This window comes from Pezoporus occidentalis, unplaced genomic scaffold (genome assembly GCF_034315485.1).
Source record: "Pezoporus occidentalis ecotype Australia unplaced genomic scaffold, CSIRO_AGI_Poc_V1 ctg108, whole genome shotgun sequence".
Lineage (NCBI taxonomy): Eukaryota > Metazoa > Chordata > Aves > Psittaciformes > Psittacidae > Pezoporus > Pezoporus occidentalis.
In genome coordinates, this window is record NW_026912865.1 from 1,236,279 (window position 1) to 1,255,000 (window position 18,722).

At 36.5% G+C, this 18,722-nt stretch overlaps 1 protein-coding gene across 6 annotated transcripts in view; it reads left to right on the forward strand.

Annotated features, from left to right (window-relative positions):
• NPAS3 (neuronal PAS domain protein 3) overlaps nt 1-18,722 on the forward strand; it is a 607,962-nt gene that overhangs the window by 413,576 nt on the left and 175,664 nt on the right. For all 6 annotated transcript variants that reach the window (XM_062623101.1, XM_062623117.1, XM_062623146.1 and 3 more), the window contains one exon: nt 14,719-14,808. In XM_062623101.1, the coding sequence (XP_062479085.1) occupies nt 14,719-14,808 (90 nt within the window). The remainder of the gene's footprint in view (nt 1-14,718; nt 14,809-18,722) is intronic.

Genomic DNA, 18,722 nt, shown 5'->3' on the forward strand with positions numbered 1-18,722 from the left:
AGTGTTTTGTGTTTGCTATAAATACACATCTCAGCTGTATTTCTATCCTTTGTGTCAACATTAAAACTCCCTTGTTCTATGTTTAGCTTGAATAATTACCAAACCATTTGCAATTAGAACTCTAGGATATGACCTCACACTGATTTATTCCTTTGTTTCTTTCTGTATTTAATACATTTCAGATACTGAAAATACCAAATCTTTGTCGTTTTATTTTGATGTTTATCAGTAATGGAAACATTCCAAAACAATCAGCCAAATACCTATGCTTTGTTCATTTATTGCCTTCTCTGAAGATAAATTGACTGTACTCAACTCTCTTCAGCATTTTTCTTCACCTAGATATTATTGCCTTGTGCAGCCACCCCAAGGTGACTGTTATCACTTAATTAAATCCTTGCACGCTGGGAAGAAAAAACAACATTGTTCGTTCATAACCCCAAGGAGGTGTTTTTTTTTCTTTAAGCCACTAAGCTCTTTCCCTGTTTTATTAACTTATTCCTGGCTACAGCAAGACATACTTTGTTGATGAGCAAAAGGTTGTATTAGCTTTTTATTTTCTGGGTAAACTTATCTTTTCTCTGGGAAAAAAAATGTGGGCATTACAACAAAGAAAAAAACTGGGATCTCTCCAAACCCTGAAATTCTAGTAAAGGTCTGTGTAAACATCAAGCTAGTAAAGAGAAACAGGGGAGTAGCAGGAAGGAAATGAGAAAATAAAATGCAAACATAAAATTGGAGCAAGACAAAAAAGTAAGATGACATGTATATACACAGAGAAACTACTGCAGTGCTAAGGGAAAACTGACATAAGGAATAGCATTTTTGAAGAGAAAAATATATCAGGGCTCTTTATGTTACTGTCTAGAGCAGCATCTTTTTATTAGCCTCTTGGTTAATGTCCTCTCTGTGTCTATTGATTTTAGACTACATAACACTGTGCTCTTGCTTTTACCTTTGCTTTTTTTTTTTTTCTAGAGTGCACAATCCTACAGTAAGAGGAAATATTGCAGATGAGCCATTCATTGAATATGTGAGACCTTTGATTTGCTTTTATGTTGTTTTAAGCATAGTACTTCATGTGAGAAAGTTCACTTGAAACAGTGAGTTACCAGAATATGTACAATGGTTTAGCTGCCTTTTTTCTCATTTCTAGTCCATTAAACATAGGACCAGAAAATAGGTTTCTCTACTCTAAAATTTGGGCTCAAGCAACCATATGTATTTGTTCATGATGCTAAATCATTTTGCCACCTGCTGTGTTCAACAACCATTTACAAATAGTAAATGCTATTTAAAGCTGTAATATTTGCAAGAGCAGTTTATGCTACGATATCATTTGTATGAGAAGCGTAACATTTTAGTATGTAATAAGAACTTTTAAGTAGCTGGATAATTGTGATTTTTAAAATATTACTACTTGTAATGTGTAGACTATAATTACTGTAGGTCAGAGACAGTAGTATAAGTTTTTATTTGAACCACAAAATATGGATAGATTTGGACGGATTTTTTCCAAATCCAACATGTCTGTAGTATGTATCATAGCTAGTCTCTGGAAATTCCCTGTTCATGATGAAGTTTCAGCCTAAATTCTGGCCTTTTTGTTCTGTGCTTTTAAATTCTTTTCTGTAGCTTTCTGAATCAAATCAGTAATTTTACAGTGTTTATATGCCTTTAATTTTCTCTCTTAGCAATAACAAAAATCTTTCAGTTTACCTTCACAGCTTCTAGGAATGCTTTCCAGTCTGCATGCAATGGATCTGCCATCCACAGTGGTTTTAAACTATACTCTGTGTTTTTATCTAATCTATTTTAACTTAGAGGCCTGGAGACTATCTATAGATTTATCTGCACATCTTAATGAACTTATCTCAAAGGTATCTGAACCCTCTTTTATTTGGAACAAAGGCAATAGCAAATTTATCAGTCATCAAGATTTTAGGCTTGGTTGGTTTTCAGATTACTATTTGAGAGTGGTATGGGAAACACTAATTCTGCACTGAATTAAGTCTGGTGTCAAAAGGGGATAGATTCCTCAGAAGGAGGTGTTCTGGGCATCAGCAAGAGCTTTAGGAGTTGGCTGTAGGCAGAATTTGATATTTAAATTTGGGGCACTGATTTAAAATAGCTGTACTAAGTATGTACTTTCTATTTCCCAAAACTGGTTATGTCAGATTTTTTTAACTTTTCTTGTGCATTACTGATTGAAAATTCGAGTTCTGCATTTGTTGTATTATGTGATTTTTCATAAATAATTTTAATACTTATTTGTGATAACAGTGCGTGGAATACTGACTTCATTGCAGGATTGGGAAGTTGTACCGGAAGCTTCTGAGGAAGAATTTTATTCCAGCAATGTTTAGCTATAAATAGATGGCAAGATATATTGCAGTTTCAAACAAGCATCCTTTGAACTTTCATACACCATGAATGTCCATCTTTTACAGTCCAAAAGCATTCTGAATTTCTAAGCACACTGGTGTCTTTATTTTATCTTCTGTTAAAAATGTAATTTAGAAATAAAAACAGTTAGTCGTAAAATACCTAGGAAATCACCTCTACCAAGTTGAATTGTAATCCTGCTAAGGATAGTAGTAGGCTGAAAATACTGTTTAGATTTTAAACCCTAGTCAGAACTCAAACATTCTTCTCAGATGTAGAAAACATTTGGTTATATTTCTGTTGCACTTATCTTGTGTGTGTGTGCTTCTGCTGTTTCCCATCTGGTTTCAAACCAGAATCAGGGAAGGACTGATAAAACACCATTTCTTTTTCACTATAGTGACTGAAAACAGATTGAAGAAATTCAGATAGATGTCGGAACTCGTTAAAGCATGACCACTTAAATTTATTTATTTTAACTTGGAAGGGTTGCTGCCAATTAAAATGGCAAATTTACATGCAGAAGTCTATCTATACTGCTTTCTGTTGTGTGTCAGGCAGCATGTTCATTTGGGCATGGTAATGGAACAGAATCTGAACTGGAAAGACATTCACACAACGCTAAAAAAGTATTGACATCACCTAATTGCCTGTTTGATAGAACAAGGGGTAATGGTTTTAAACTAAAAGAGGGTAAGTTTAGACTATATATAAGGAAGAATTATTTTATGGTGAGGGCTGTGAAACACTGGAACAGGTTGCCCAGAGAGGTGCCCCATCCCTGGAACCATTCAAGGCCAGGTTGGACAGGGCTCTGAGCAACCTGGTCTACTTGATGATATCCTTGCTTATTTAAGGGGGGTTGGACTAGATGCCCTTCAAAGATCCCTTCCAATCCAAACCATCCTACAATTCTGTGATCCTATTTGATTCTGGCTAAAGATAGTTTTCCAGTGATTTAAAGGAAAAGGAGAAAAAAAAGAAGCTACTGGGACAGATATAGTATGTTTGAGCAAATTTTGGTTTGTATTTTATTTTTTTACAAAAATGTTGACGTTAAACTTGCACTGGACATTCTTTCATTTATGTGCCACAAGTAAGACTTGAAAGTATACTGCATCAGGGAGAAGGGATATTGTCAAAATGCAACATTACAGGACCTCCAGGTAGCAGGAGCAGGAATTCAGAACTGCAAAATAAAGATGTACAGATAACTAACAACAACTGCCTGAAATTTAGACAACCAAGCAAACATGTAAGTTATTGCTTAGGGTCTAGAAGAAGATATTGCTCAAGGCAGGAAACAATTGCAGATACATGTGACTTTTTAATGGAGCAGAAAGAAGAAAAATATCACAATGAAAGCAGTAAAAGCTAGAATGCTACATTCGCACTGTGTTTTTAAAGCATCATGGTTAGAAGAAATTAGAAGTGTTTCCTTGGTTTTCTCTGGGTGGTTCTGAATAACAGGAAAATGGTGCTAATATTTGGCAAGAGGAAGAATTTTTCTTTCATCAGTTCCATTGATGAAGACAATTTTACCACATTCATCTTAGGGAGACACTTTAAGTTTCAGATCTGTTACAAATTACAGTGAAACAGATAGTAGTAATGCAGAGCAATCGTGTCAGTTCCTACCTGAGACATGGGATACAACATATAGATTGTTGGCACATGCAGTAAATAGCATTAGGGTTGGTGGTGTCAAGACTTGTTTGGAGCTGTTCAGATAATGTGGCATCTGTGTTACTGGCACAACCGACAGCTACTGTTCTGTGCAGTGTGAAGGGAACCTTGAGCACCCTGTGATGAACAGGTTATTGATACTTTATGCTGCAGTTTCCCCAGGAGACCCCTTAAGGGTATATCATGGTAGTGTTGGCTGCACACTAAAACCCTGTGGTAAAAATCCAGAGGAACATTTTCATATGGTTACTATGAAACTGCCTTTAAAAGTATGATCTTGGTTGAAACCTTGAGTTTCTGGCTTCTGCTGGTCCTGTATGGACAAATCATAACCCACTCACCCCTCCCCACCCTAGAAAATAGGATTTTATTATGGAAATACACACAGACACTTAATTATCACAGCAGTCAGAGGTGCCAATACAATAAATTAGCTTGTATTTTTAAAAGAATATAAACCTTTTTCACTGAATGAGCTGCTCTGTGCTGTTATGCTTGTGCTCATATGCTTGAATTTATGCAATGAGCTGATAAACAGCAAAATCCGTACTTATCTTTACCTACACAGGTATTAGAGGTGAGCTTAAGGAAAAAAAAAATAAAATATAAAAAGAATATAAAAAAGAGGGAAGGAAACAAGGGACGGAGGGAGAAACACCAAATTTCCTCACAGGCTAGGGTGAGATTAGAGTATTGCTTATGGCAGAGCTACATGCTGTCTTCTCACCTGGTATCATATTCCAGCTGTGAAACAGAAGTGGAAGGTCAACATAGCAATGGTGTTTCATAGTCGCAAACTGAGTTACTTCCTGAAATCGTTCAGGACCACACCTCCAATTCCATTAGGATAATTGATTTTTACATAAATGTACTTTCCCGCTTTTGTGGGAAATGTACTTTGAGAGTGAAGCGCTGTAACCTAAAAACCCTTGAAAGAACTGCAGCCCAACGTAGAGATACCAACTTTACTGTATAGAATACAGATGTAGTGGATAATTTCTTCGGGGGAAGGTTTTGAAATATTTCCATTATTAATGATGTCTCTAACTTGTTTCAGGAATGTGATTGATTTGCTGTTAATCCCATATATTTGCAGTATTCCTGTGTTCTCTGTTCTTAGCTGCACAGAGGAGTGAACAGAAACCAGATCTTCCATGGGCACCAGAATAACACACCATAGTTTTCAGATTTCCATCTTGTCTTCTATTGACTTTTGTGTCTAAGTGCAGCCTGGATGAGGCTTTTTGAGTACTCAGGACATTTGAAAGGTCTCTGCTTTGTGATGTCTAGTACTGTAGGAACTCATAGTCCAGCTTTTACCACTGCAAAGGCTCTCAGCGAGTTTCATCTCCATTATCAGTCTGTTTTCACCAAACCTGTAGGAATTTCTTTAAGCCCTCCGCTGACTGTCAAATCTAGCAAAAACTAGCCATGGATTGGAAGGCTGCTAGAAGGACAGACAGATAAAGACAAGCAGAATAGAGGAAACTAATATCAAAGTTTGAGGAACCACTTCACAATCCGGACATCCAAGGGTTATTCTTTTGTGGGCTCTTTTTTTTTTTCTTTTTTGCCCCTTTTTTTATTTTTTCCATGCCTCTATAAACCTAACTTCTTCTGACTAGCGGGTTTGCATTCATGCCAGTCCAAATTCTTCTTTTTCAAGGGTGACAGGACTAAGGAGTCAACTGGCAGTAATAGTTGTGGAGGCTTTTATGTACTGGTCTTCACTGGAAAAGCAAAGTGTTGCTTTAATTCAGTCCATCTGTATATGGATCCTAGAAGATGTCAGAGTAGACATCTGTGGAACTGCTCCACACTCCCATAGGTGAAGAAAGAACTGGTATAGCAAACAGGTCTCCTGCATTAGTACAAGGATTAATGACAGCTGGAGGATCTCTCAACTGCTGAGGATCATGGTCTGTCTTCTTTGCCTGTTAACATGGGATAAGTGGCTGAAGATAAGAACATAAGTTTTTTAATTTTTTACATGTATCTGCTAAGAGGTACAGTTAGAAATAGCACTGGATTGAATGGACTTTGGATTTGTTCTTAACGTTCTGTGTTCTTACTATCTCTATATTCCACTATCTGTAAAAATATTCTCAACATGTTCTTCTTTCAAGAAGAGTATAAATCAGAATGATATGCTAGTCAAAGAACTCAACTCAATTTCTCATTCAAATCTATTTTGGTTGTCAGAATTGCCATATAATAGATTAAATATGCTAAACATAAGCCCTCATCCTGTTCTTCCCGGAGCACAGGCTCTCTGCTTCATATGTATGAAATTGTGTGATGCAAGTGAGAACACATGTACTCAGTTCTGGGCTAGAGGTCTAATTCTAGCAAGCCAATTGTCAGAATCAATCATGAGAGCATTGAGTACCTATTGAATGTAGGTGTTATTTTAAGAGTACAATTAACTCTATATCATAATTCTTTTCCCTATAATTTTTCACCTATTTTTTTTGGACAACAGGTATTTAGATACCTTTATCTGTTTACTTTCACACAGTGTCAGATTGTGTAGGTTGAAAGGAAGGCTAATCAAATATGCAGATATACAATGAATATAAGATCCATTTGAATAGAGCTTAAACTGAAATATTCATACATAACACAAAAGGGCTTTAAACTTGCAGCTTTGGAAAGAATAACATTCACAGTAATACTTTTTGCTCCCATAATCTGTTGTGCTTGTATAGGTGCTTTTACCTGCACAGTCTCTTGATGTGGTCTGAGGTGCAGATCTGGGGACTTAGCCTTCATTCTGCCAGCTGTCATAATTTATCATAGCTTCTGCTACTGGGTCACATTACTTTTCCAGTTTTGGCAGTTATGGTAGTAAACATTATGTAGGCACATACAGTGTCCAGTCCTTTACTGTGGGCAGCACCTCTCAAACCTCACAATTGCATATGGGGCAGAAACCACTTCATATTCAAACCCTATATATCCAGAGCAAAGCCAGTCCCAGCCAGGCATATACTCAATCCTGACCGAAGTAATCACATTCTCAGGGTAAGAGATACATAATGTAATCTCTCTCTGATATCTCATTGTAAATATATATAGTTAATTATATTAGATGGCATGCAGTTTTACTGCCATCACAATCTGCTGTCTAAACAGTCTGGAACCAATATGAGGAAGGATAGGAACTCATTAGGACTTGGCATCATAAAGATAAAAGGTCAGTGTTTTAATACACAAGTCCTACAGGATGGTTTGAGATTTTGCAGCAATACAGAATGGCCTTCTAGAAAAAAAAATAAAGCATTGCTATCTACAAGCCAAAAATCCCTAAAAGTCATTTATTGCTTTTGTATACAAAAAAAATCGTCAAATTCTTAATCTCTCTTTTTTTTTTTTTTTGAACTCCCATCACTTACAGGTTTGTAATCTTTCTGTGATTCTCAAGCTTAAGTCTGATACTTGTCAATTTATTATCAGTGAATAAACCCAAGAGTGCACCTTAAGAACTCGACTACCAACTTTAAACATTATTCTTCCCTCTAAACTTTTCCCATCTATACTCTCCCCTTTTGCAATTGTTCTGAGCTGGAATAAGATCTGTTTTTTTCTAATCAATAGCAAGTCTGCACCTCTTAAGTTTTTGCTGCTTTGGTTACATAAACATACTTATTCTGTAAGTGTGGTGAAAGAGGCAGCAAGGGAATCAGTAAAGTTTACTCTTCCTCCTTAATTTCTTGGCTTCAAGCTGTAAAGCAGACCTCCTTATTATTGACAAATTTTTTTGGCACTTCCTGTCATCATAAATTGCATCCTGACCACATGAGCAAAGAGCACGAAGATGACAAATTAAGAAGCTGGCATCGAAGTCCGTTCTAACCACATCCTTTAAGCTTGTCCTCTTACCTCATCTTTTTTACTGTAGTTGTTCTGGTGCCAAATACATCTTGCTTTGTTGCCAAATATGTGTCATTAACTCCCAAGGATTCTATGGTCATGTGGCCATATAACAATTGTGGTGGACTGTTATTGAAAAATGGCAGTGGTTTGAGAGTTGAAAACAGGGTTTTCTGTGTATCTGATGTTGGGATTTTTGTTGGGTAAAAAGCTTGCAGCCCAAGGGACACAGAAGCAAGTCCCATGCCTTTTTATTTTATCTGGGCTTTGGGGTTTTGTATTCTCTGCAAGGAATTAAAAAAACTGAAGTGGAAGAATAAAGCTTTTAGAGATTCTTGTAAGTCAGTAGATGATCAAACTTCAGTTGCTCATTTTTATTCATGTGTATCAAATTCATCCCACATCAAATCCTATTTCCAGGAATAATACTCCAGTTAGCTCATAGGACTTAATTGTGAAAGCCCAAGGTCAGATTTTCCACCTAAGTCGTTATGCTTTTGTGTGTTTGGTGGATATTAGGCTGATATCTTAATAGTGAGAGCACAGTAGTTGGGCACTGAGACTTTGAATCAGATTTCTGTTAGCCATTGTCTATGCCTTTTATTTCATTTTATCCCCTCATCCAAAAATGGTTGCCATGTGGAAATGAAACTTCCTTTTTTGTTGCTGTCTTTAGTAAATCATGGGGGTTTTAAGCCATGCCACACAGTCAATAAATTATGCAATGATACGTTTATTATAAGAGAGGGACTATTTACTTTCATAAATGTCAATTGCATCCAATACTGCCTCTCTTTTAAAAAAAGAGTATTTTTGCTGTTACTGAATGTTGTATGTCTAATTGGTGACAAGCTTTGTCCTGAAATTAATGCTCAGCTACAGTTATAATATCATTATGTCATAACAGTGAAAAGTTCTAATTAAGATGATCTGTTTGCCAGGAAAAAGTTTAGTGTATCAATTAATGTATTTTATCAGGGGGAGTATTGCCTTACCCAGCTCCTATATCCTGGTCAGAGCATGAATGATGAGAAAAACATTACAGATGCATGTTGCATTGGACAAAGAACACATGCATGCATTTAAATCATGTATATCTTACTTTTTACTGATGTAATTGTGAAATATGTTCTTTTTTTGCATTCATAATTAGGGGGTGTAACAGATGGTGAAGGCTTAGTTTAAAATAATCTGTCATTAAAATAACCTAGCCTACTGGTAATTCTTCACTCTAACTGGAGTTTAGGTCAGGGTAACAGAGTTTTTTGCAGCAGTGGAATACGTTAGAAAGAATTAGGGACTTCATGGATAGTGGGAAATATGAGGATATTCTCCAGAAGGACAGCATAGTAAGATTCCAGTGAATTAAATTTGCCTGTAGTGGGAATATGCAAAAACGGCTGGGACAAAATTCCTCTGACAAATATAAATCCATTTAGTATGATGCATTATACATTAGTGCATATTCGGTCAAAGTGGTACAGTGGGTTTCATATCCTGAGAGGAAATAACATCACTATTCTGCAAATACTGTAAAAGGTACTTAATATTTTGTGTTAGAAACCCATTTTCATATTTTTCTGATGTCAAAGTATATAAATTATAATTATTGGCATTACTATTCAGAGGTGCTGTAGGTAGTGACTTTTACATCTGAGTCTCACTTTCTTTGCATCTACCACATTGACTTGTTGGTATGACAAAGGAAGTCTTGTATCCATCCTGTCTAGGTAGTTTAGAACAATTTTCAGGAATAAGAAAATTGGCTCAATAAATCAGATACTTGCATGTCTTTAAAGCATTTATTTTAGTGTTTCCTCTAAGATTTCATTCTCTAACAGCTTTGAAGAAAGTGTATAGATTTCAGCATGGTATTATGATAAATCTTCTCAAGGAGGGGCAAGCATTAACATTTGTGTCGGTTCTTTTTCATCTTAATCCAACCTTGGTTAATAATCAGAAAATTCTACATAGTGGGTAAGAAGATGTAATTAACCCTTTGACCCCAGAATCTTAATTGGCACCTGTTGAAAACAGTGGGGCAGTTAAAAAAAAAAAAAAAAAAAAATTAAAAAGTAGCCTGTGGTGATTGAAACAGCATAATACATAATGGTATTCTGAAATCAAAAGTACTAGGGAACTTCAGCTTTAATCACACTTTGCATAAAACCAGTTAAGTGTGGGTTTAAACAAGAAGTTGCCAGCCTTGCTTAAATTCGATAGTGCTCAGTGTTGGCATTTGAGGTCACCCTGACCCTTTTTTCAGCTGCCACACTAGATGGGATAGGACTGAGTTTGTGACAGTCAATTTATAAAAATAAAACAAAAATTAAATCAAGAATATTTTCCTAACAGAAGACACTCTATCTTTATATTCATGGCCTCTGCTTCAATGAAAATAGGACATGTTATGAAAAGCCAGTTACATTTGCAGGCACTATTTCTACATTACAGTTGATGGTAACTGTGGAAGATCTGACGCAGCAATCCTATCTGCCTTTGAACTGAATGAAACTGCTCAGAAATTCTGGCTGAAAATTACACTGCGGTGCTCATTTTGAGAGAGAGACTTGAAAGCTGACTAAATCCAGTACCCTTCTTGTGTTTATTGTGTACTTAGTTATACATAGGTAATATGACTGATACTTCCAGAGATTTCTCATTAAAACAAAATTCTTTATAAACAGTATACAATAGCATCACATACTCTTCTTCAGTATATAATATAACCTCTGTTATGTTGCCTTGAACCTTCTCTGAAGTCTGCTGCTCTCTTGGCATGCACAAAGGACATACGCTTTATGAAAAATTGAAAATTTTCAACACACATTACTTAAATAATAAATATTCATAAATAATACCTATGAATAACGAATGAGACAGTCCTTCAGAACTATTGTATGACCTGTATAAGGAACAACAAAATTGTCACAAAAGTGGTCCATCTCAGCCCTTTCATACCAGCAGGAGGAACTGCCTTGCATTGGAAAAGTTAGCTGTTTCTGCCCATATTTTTATTGTAATTTTTCTTAGGTATTAAGCATTGAGCTTAGTACTTGGGACATAGAAGTAGTTACCTGTTCCATTAGCTGTTAATCAGTGGCATTTTCAAAATATGATTAAATACTTTCTGATTTTGCTATATTGAATAAAATACCGAATTCAGTCAATATTTGTACCCAAGGATAACTTCAGGGAGGTGGGAAAGGAAATGGAGAAAGAAGAACTGACTAGGACATAGTAGGCTCAAGTAGCATAATGAATGGATTTTATGGCATGGGAAGTAACTAATCACGCAAGAAGCCAAGGAGTTGTGGGCATGCTGCGTTGGCCCTGCCAGTCCATCAGTGGTGCCTCCTTAGAACCTTCATTGTAAAACTAGGAGGCAAAAGTAAGGAATAGTCTCTCAGAAAGAAAGAGAAGAAAAGGGTAAAGAATTAAAACTGTTTAACTGAAAGGTAACAATCGGAGTCAATGGCATGGAGAGGCAACAGGTGCTTAAGATGTCTAACACTCCTCACTTTTAACACTCTTCCCAGTTGCTGGTGACTTTCTGGACTTCAGTCATGAAAGTTGAAATTTCTTTGTACAATTCTGTCAACCAGAGATAGTTTTATTTATATTTTTCCAGCAAAACTGTTTTCAGCCAATTCCAAAACAACACCGAGGAAAACATTTCTGCCTAATCAGTACTAGAAGCTTTCTTCAAACTTTTGTTTCATTTAGAAGTCTTAATTCCTAAACAAGATGATGTGTACAAAAGAAGCAAGAAAGCCATAAATGATTCAGAGAATTATATTTTGCTGTTCTTAGAAACAGATATGCTAGATAATTACACAGTAATGGAAATCCATCTGAGCAACTTCAGTCTTGGCAGCTTTACCCACCTGTTGGTTGTTCTGATGTTCCTCAGTGGCCTGACTCTTGGGTACATGAGCATTTACGTGGCATACCTTCCCACCAGGTTCTGCACCAAGGCAGTGATATCTTGCCACAGTGCAGCATTAGACACACTCTGGTCAGATCTGTCATTATCTCAACCCCTCATGCCCCACGCTGCGCACCAAAAAGAACTGTCGTCGTTTAAGCCCAGCTAGTAACTCAGAACCACGCAGCCTCTTGCTCACTCCCCCTACTTCTCCTCTCCCCCCCCCCCCCCCGAAGGATGGGGAGGAGAATCAAAAGAATGTAACTCCCACAGGTTGAGATAAGAGCAGGCCAGTAACTAAGGTATAACACAAATCACTGCTGCTACCACCAATAATAATGATAAGGGAAATAACAAGGGAAGAGAATACAACTGCTCACCACCCACCGGTGGATACCCAGCCTGACCAGAGCAGTGATCTTGCCCTTCCAGGAAACTGCCCCCAGTTTATATAGTGGGCATGATGTGCTGTGCTATGGAATACCCCTTTGGTTAGTTTGGGCCAGGTGTCCTGTCTCTGCTTCCTCCCGGTTTCTTGTGCACCTCCTCACTGGCCGAGCATGAGAATAAAAGTACTTGATCAGAGTAAACATTACTTAGCAGCAGCTAAAAACATCAGTGTCTTATCAGCGTTGTTCTCAGGCTAAAGTCAAAAACACAGCACTGCACCAGCTACTAAGGAGAAAAATGACTGCTACTGCTGAACCCAGTACAGTAGTGTGCTAATGAGACTAGATCATAAATGTGCTTCAACTGTATTTAACTCTCTTGAGTAAAAGAGTAAGGGGACTGCACTAAAGGCCTGGATATCAGATATCATGATCATGCCAACTAGTAACAACCTGAGGTTAGACAGAAACTTCTAGCAGTCTTGTCATTAGCTACAGAACTATTGGATATATGGATATTTGAAGCACCTGTGTATGTGCTGTCAGATCAAGGAAAACCGAGCCCTGCAGATAGGCTGGGAATCTGATTCACTATAGTGATTCATTGTTGCTTGTGGAGAATGGTGTCCTAGCAAGAACACATATAGGTGGCCAGGGAATCTGGGTGATGGTTCTCAGTTTTCTTTCGGACAGAGGATTAAACTAATTCCCTCAAATGTGAGACAGAGCATCAGGAAAACTAAAACCAAGACCTTTAAAGACTTACTCTTCTGATCTTTCTGTGACAACGAAAGTGGATAGTAGCAGCAGAAATCATGCATGGTGTGGGAGATCAAATGTGTAAAGGTTTTGATTGTCCTTGTATGGATCTAAGTTTGAACTTCACTGTTCCAAATTTTCCACCTGTTATTGATGTTAAAATTCAAGGAACTGGTATTAATCATTTGAAAAGAAATGATGATGATTTATAAGAGGCCATAAATGGCTTGCATAATATAAATGTTTTTACATGAAGAAAATCTATGCAGATTTACATTTTTATTAATTCATAAATATAAATTAGAGTCTTTCTTTAATGCAGTGACTTTAGTGAGGGTTTGTTTTCCAATATGTGATTTATTCTTTTTAGGAAACACAGATTTTTGAACTAATTCCACCACCTACTACATCAGAGAGGGGTGAACACTTGCCAAAGACAGCTTCTGACCAGCAGCGTGTTAGAAATTAATCAAGAAGCAGAAGAATAAAAAAAATAAAAACCCTCAGAAACCACTGTTCTGTATTTCAGAAGATGTGAAATGATTACATATCTCCATCAGATTTGTGTGCATCTCCTATTTTTTCTTCCAAAGCCAGGCTGATCTCTCAAATTTTACTCTACACATACCTTTATTCCAAAGGGGTATTTGGGGTGGGATTTCTAGGGATTATTTCCTGTTCATCCCAAGATTTGGGGTGTTTCTTATTTTCAAGTTGTTTTAGCATTTCTAATTTCCATAATTTTGTGATTTTACTTCTGCAATAGTGAATGCTTCTTTGCCAATAATCAGCCTCATAAGAAGCATAAAAGTAAAGGCACATACAGTGTATGAGAGGCAGTTTCTTCATAGTGAAGATGTACTCTTATTCCTAGAGGTATATTTCTGTCTTGATGTGCAGTGATTTACCGCATGTGTCAGTTTAGAATACAGTCCTTTGTTTATTAACTGCACTCATGTTTCAAAAGGTGTGCATTAATCTGTGTAGTCGTATTTTGATTTTTGCAGTAGCAGTGGAAACCATATCCAAAGACTTGAACCTGTCAAAGTAAAGTCTGATCTAGAGTTTTACACCAAAGGAATGAAATTCATAACATTTCTGTGGACCTAACCTGTAAACGTATTTGACAGTAATCTGCTGATTGGTTTTGTTTGTTGTATCACAAAAGGAATGGTGTGTGTGTGTGTGTGCACGTGCATGTGTGTATAATCCTCAATTAAGTAACAAATTATTGAGGTCCATAGTGGTTTGAGTGATGGTAGGATTTTATTTTCTCTTTTTCAGTTTTCAGAAGTGGAAATTCTCAGCTTGGATTCTGGGAGTTGGGGGTGGGGGTCTGCTTACCATTTGAGTGGAAGGTTATTTGTTTTCCATATTTATTCTTCCTGTAAAAAAATGAACATTTTATTTTTCTATATTTCTTCTGTCATGCAAATGAGAGATATTTTATGCAGTACATGGCAGATGTAAGATGACAATAAGTCCTTGAACTTTGGAATATACTCATATGCCGTTTGTTAATATATTGGTAGAATATAAAGGAATTGTCTTAAGGACTCAATAAGAACAGTCTTACAGAAATCAGAACATTTTCCTAAATATGTTCTGTGATGCCTTTGTTTGAATCTATTTCTATCTGGAATGTACAAGTTTTTATTAATCTATTCACTTTTTTTTTTTTTTTCACTTACTTTGTAGTCCCTGGATGGATTTGTATTTGCACTAAATCAAGAAGGAAAATTTTTGTACATTTCAGAAACTGTCTCCATCTATTTAGGCCTGTCCCAAGTAAGTACATGCTTTCAATTTTAGAACATAATTGAATATGATGTGTTCTTCTGTTTATCGTTCTTAAAGAAATAATAATTTGGTTTCTACATTTTATGTGGATTATTGAATTAGTCATTTCAAGTTGCATCTGGTTCATCCTGAGAAGTAATTGAAAAATGTGTCTATCAGTATTGGGGGTTGCGATAAGATAAACTTGTGTCTGAAAACTTTCTGCCATGAAGGATCATTATTAATTTATTGAGAACAAATGAAGTTTCTTTTCTCAGTTGTTTTGAACTTTAAACCTCTGTACCTGATAGGAAAGGGACACACTAATAGTACTTCCCTTGTGTCCTATTACTGGATGTTTATGGAGTACCCTGCATTATCCAGGGAGCTGACACAATGACAGGGAGTCATTTGGAGTCAAGAAATGCTGAGAGAGACCATTAAAATGTCTTGCAGGGAGGGTTCCGACAAGGACACATTTTGCTGCTTTCATAAAGGCTCACTAATATAGAAAGGCAAATTTATAAAATAAAATATTTTATTTTTTTTTATTTAATTGCTGACCACTGTTTGTCGAGTTTAAAAGGCAGGACAGAAGTGGGGGAAAATAAAAAGTTGCCTGTTGATGCTTATTGCTGCAGCATTCAGAAATGTTTAGGAAGGATAGCTTCTTTCTGCTTGTACTTAGAAATGCAGCAGAAGGATTTTGCATGATTTTCAGAGCGGGATAATCTACTTCTGTTGCAGTCACCAGAGGAAAAAAGAAAAACTGAGATAATATTATTTCAGCTTCTTAAATTGGGATCTATAGTGCTATGAGGAGGCAACTATGAGCACTGGCAACTGTCAGTTTTGCTGTACCCCTACAATGATATGGGAAATTTTAACATTTGGTGCAGAAAAAGCCTAATTTTAAATATTATCTGGTGAGGATCTGAATAGAGGTTCATTAACTCCTCAAAGAACATGCAAGCAATTGTCTGTAATAAGTTCAGTAATTGTTATTTTGTGCTGGCTTTAGCAAACCAAATGATAGAAATGGAAACAGAGCTGTTTCTATCTCATATCACCAGTCTTGTCTGTCATTTAAGTCCCTCATTTTGTAATAGACTTTAATTCCTGCCTTAATCTGTTTGGGAGTTAGTATCAGGAATCTCAAATTTTGAAATTGGTGCGCCACCATGTTGCTAATACAGTAAAGAATTGGAACTTTAATGTTTATTATTGTCTTATGCTCATATTAATCTGTTTTATGCGTAGTATCCAACGAAGTTTAATAAGCCAGTAAAGAAGAAGGATGGATAATTAGTTTAAGCAGGTAAATGCTAATTAGGAAACTCCTGAAAGGCATCCATTATACACTAGCTTAAAACAAATTTTACAGCCCTGGTTAGTGGTGTAATCCAAATTCTGTCAAGGCAACTGCATTTTCTGTAATTGAGATGTGTATGTTTGCTTTGCATAACAGATGGCTCTGTATGCTTAGACTGATAGCTAGGAAAATAATAATTGCATTATTCTGGCCAAAAGAATATTAGCTCTTGGGTTTTGGCCATTTCAGTCAGTCCTCCTGCCAGCACAGCATATGCACATATATGGATTGGATTTTCAAGGAAATTGATGCATCTGGAATAGTGTGGCCATCTGAAATATCATCTGTTCAAGAAATATTTGGTTTTAACCCTATGCTAGTCTCCTGTTAAAAGCGTTTGCTGCCACTGTCTTTTTAACTATAGGAGTTGGTAAATCTTTTCTTACTCTGAACTTACATCATGCTGTTAAGACTTTGCACTTCATCTTGATCCCCATATATATTTCAAACAAGTGTTCAAATAAATAAATCAGTTTTGCCTGTTAGAGTATTTATCGGCACAAATGTTTCCTTGTGTTCACTACTGAAAGTAGTGATGGAAAAACTAACAAAAATCAGAACCAGGAGTGTGGATTTTAACACAGTAATAGATGATATGGTTTAGTTCGAGGTGTCCCTGCCTGTGGCTGGGGGATGGAACTAGATGATCTTAATAATTCTATAATTCTGACACCTACTGAGAGTTACTAAAATACCTGTGGTTTTCACTGTTCTTCTGTCTTTATGGAGACACTGCATATCTCAGACCCACTGTATTTATATTTTTAACATATTATTCTCTTGTTATATTATTATATAGCTAGATCTCTTAACAATGGTAAAAGGAATACTGTATCTGCTTGTTTGTAAGTCATTATTCAAAGGTTATTCTTTACAAAAAAATATTAGCAAGAATATTCATAAAATTGTTTTTCAAACGATATATGTAAATATTACTGTTTGCATGACAACAATCGAAAAACACTTGTGAACACTCAGTTTCTGGAATGGTCCAATATGTTACATGTGGTGATGAATTTCTTGCATGGCAGGTAAACATTGATAGTTCCCTACTCTGACACTCCGCAGCTACATATTTGTATGGAATCTCTAGGTAATATTGCACTTCCGAAAGTCTGGATGTACATTATAAGCATTTTTATATGAATCATCTTCAAGTGTCGATTTTTGAGTCAATGTCTTCGCAGAAACTTCATCCTTGTTTGTTTTGTTTTGTTTTTTTAACTAGTTTATTTTAACTTGAAATAATGTACAATATATTTTGTGCTTGTAAAGCAAAATCTCATGTCTCTTTCCTAAAGGAAAATAGACCTTATACCAAATCTTAGCAGGTGAAAACAGTTTTTCATGGAACCCAATTTTTCACTTTTCTAAACATTGGAAGTCAATGATACAAAACAAATGGATGCTGATGTTCTAAGATAGCTGCAGGGCTAATAGTAAAGGAATCTGATAAAATAGTGTCTTGGGAAGTAGCCTGGCAATGATGATAATAAACTTACTCCTGGCAAAAATAACAGTAAACAAAAATTACAATAAATACTCTCTTGTCATTATAATGAATGTACCTTGCATGTAGACACCCATAGATATATGTTTTAGGCACTTTGTCATCCAGTTAATACTAACAAAGTTATTTTGGCAGCTGTAGATTTTAGAGCACACTGTGAAAGTGAAATCAGAGCAGTTTCAGAGAACAGAGATGCATTTCAAAGTAGAGGGAAAGACACAAAGTTAGCTGGAAAGAGTGAGAGAAGGAAGAGAATAAAAGTGACAGAAATGGGCCAAAATCTCCAAGTTATACTCTTGTCTGTACAAGTTGTCATAGCTCAGTTATACTTAGGACAAGCTGAAATAGCCCAACATACTTTCCAGTAGTCAATAGTTTCAGGAACTGTGGTATTTTTTCAGAAGATCCAGATGTACCTAGAAATGTGCAATACAGCCAGGTTTTCTTCCATGGCTTGGACAATGTGACCTGTGATGATGTAGCTTATCCTTTTGCGGTACAAACATCTTTTTACACTGCACCTCTGCAATGATGTAAAAATGTTTTGTCTTCATACATATCTGTTTTCTGATATTTTCAAGTCAACAGGTAATTTCTGATATCAGGGTAGCTGTCATCTTTTTGAATACCTGGTCCTTGATTTCCATTTAGAAATGGGATGAGATTTCAAAAGTAGATGGCTAAATTGAGTCACCATATCTGAGCACTGAAGAAACAGTCAGATCACTCCTTCAGGCTCTTAGAAGTCAGTATCAGTGCTTACTTAAGAGATTTCAATTGTAAGGATGCTGAGGAGGAACTCTTCATTAGGGACTGTAGTGATAAGACAAGGTGTAATGGGTTCAAACTTAAACAGGGGAAGTTCAGATTGGATATAAGGAGGAAGTTCTTTACCGTAAGGGTGGTGAGGCTCTGGAATGGGTTGCCCAGGGAAGTTGTGAATGCTCCATCCCTGGTGGTGTTCAAGGCCAGGTTGGACAGAGCCTTGGGTGACATGGTTTAGTGTGAGGTGTCCCTGCCCATGGCAGGGGGGTTAGAACT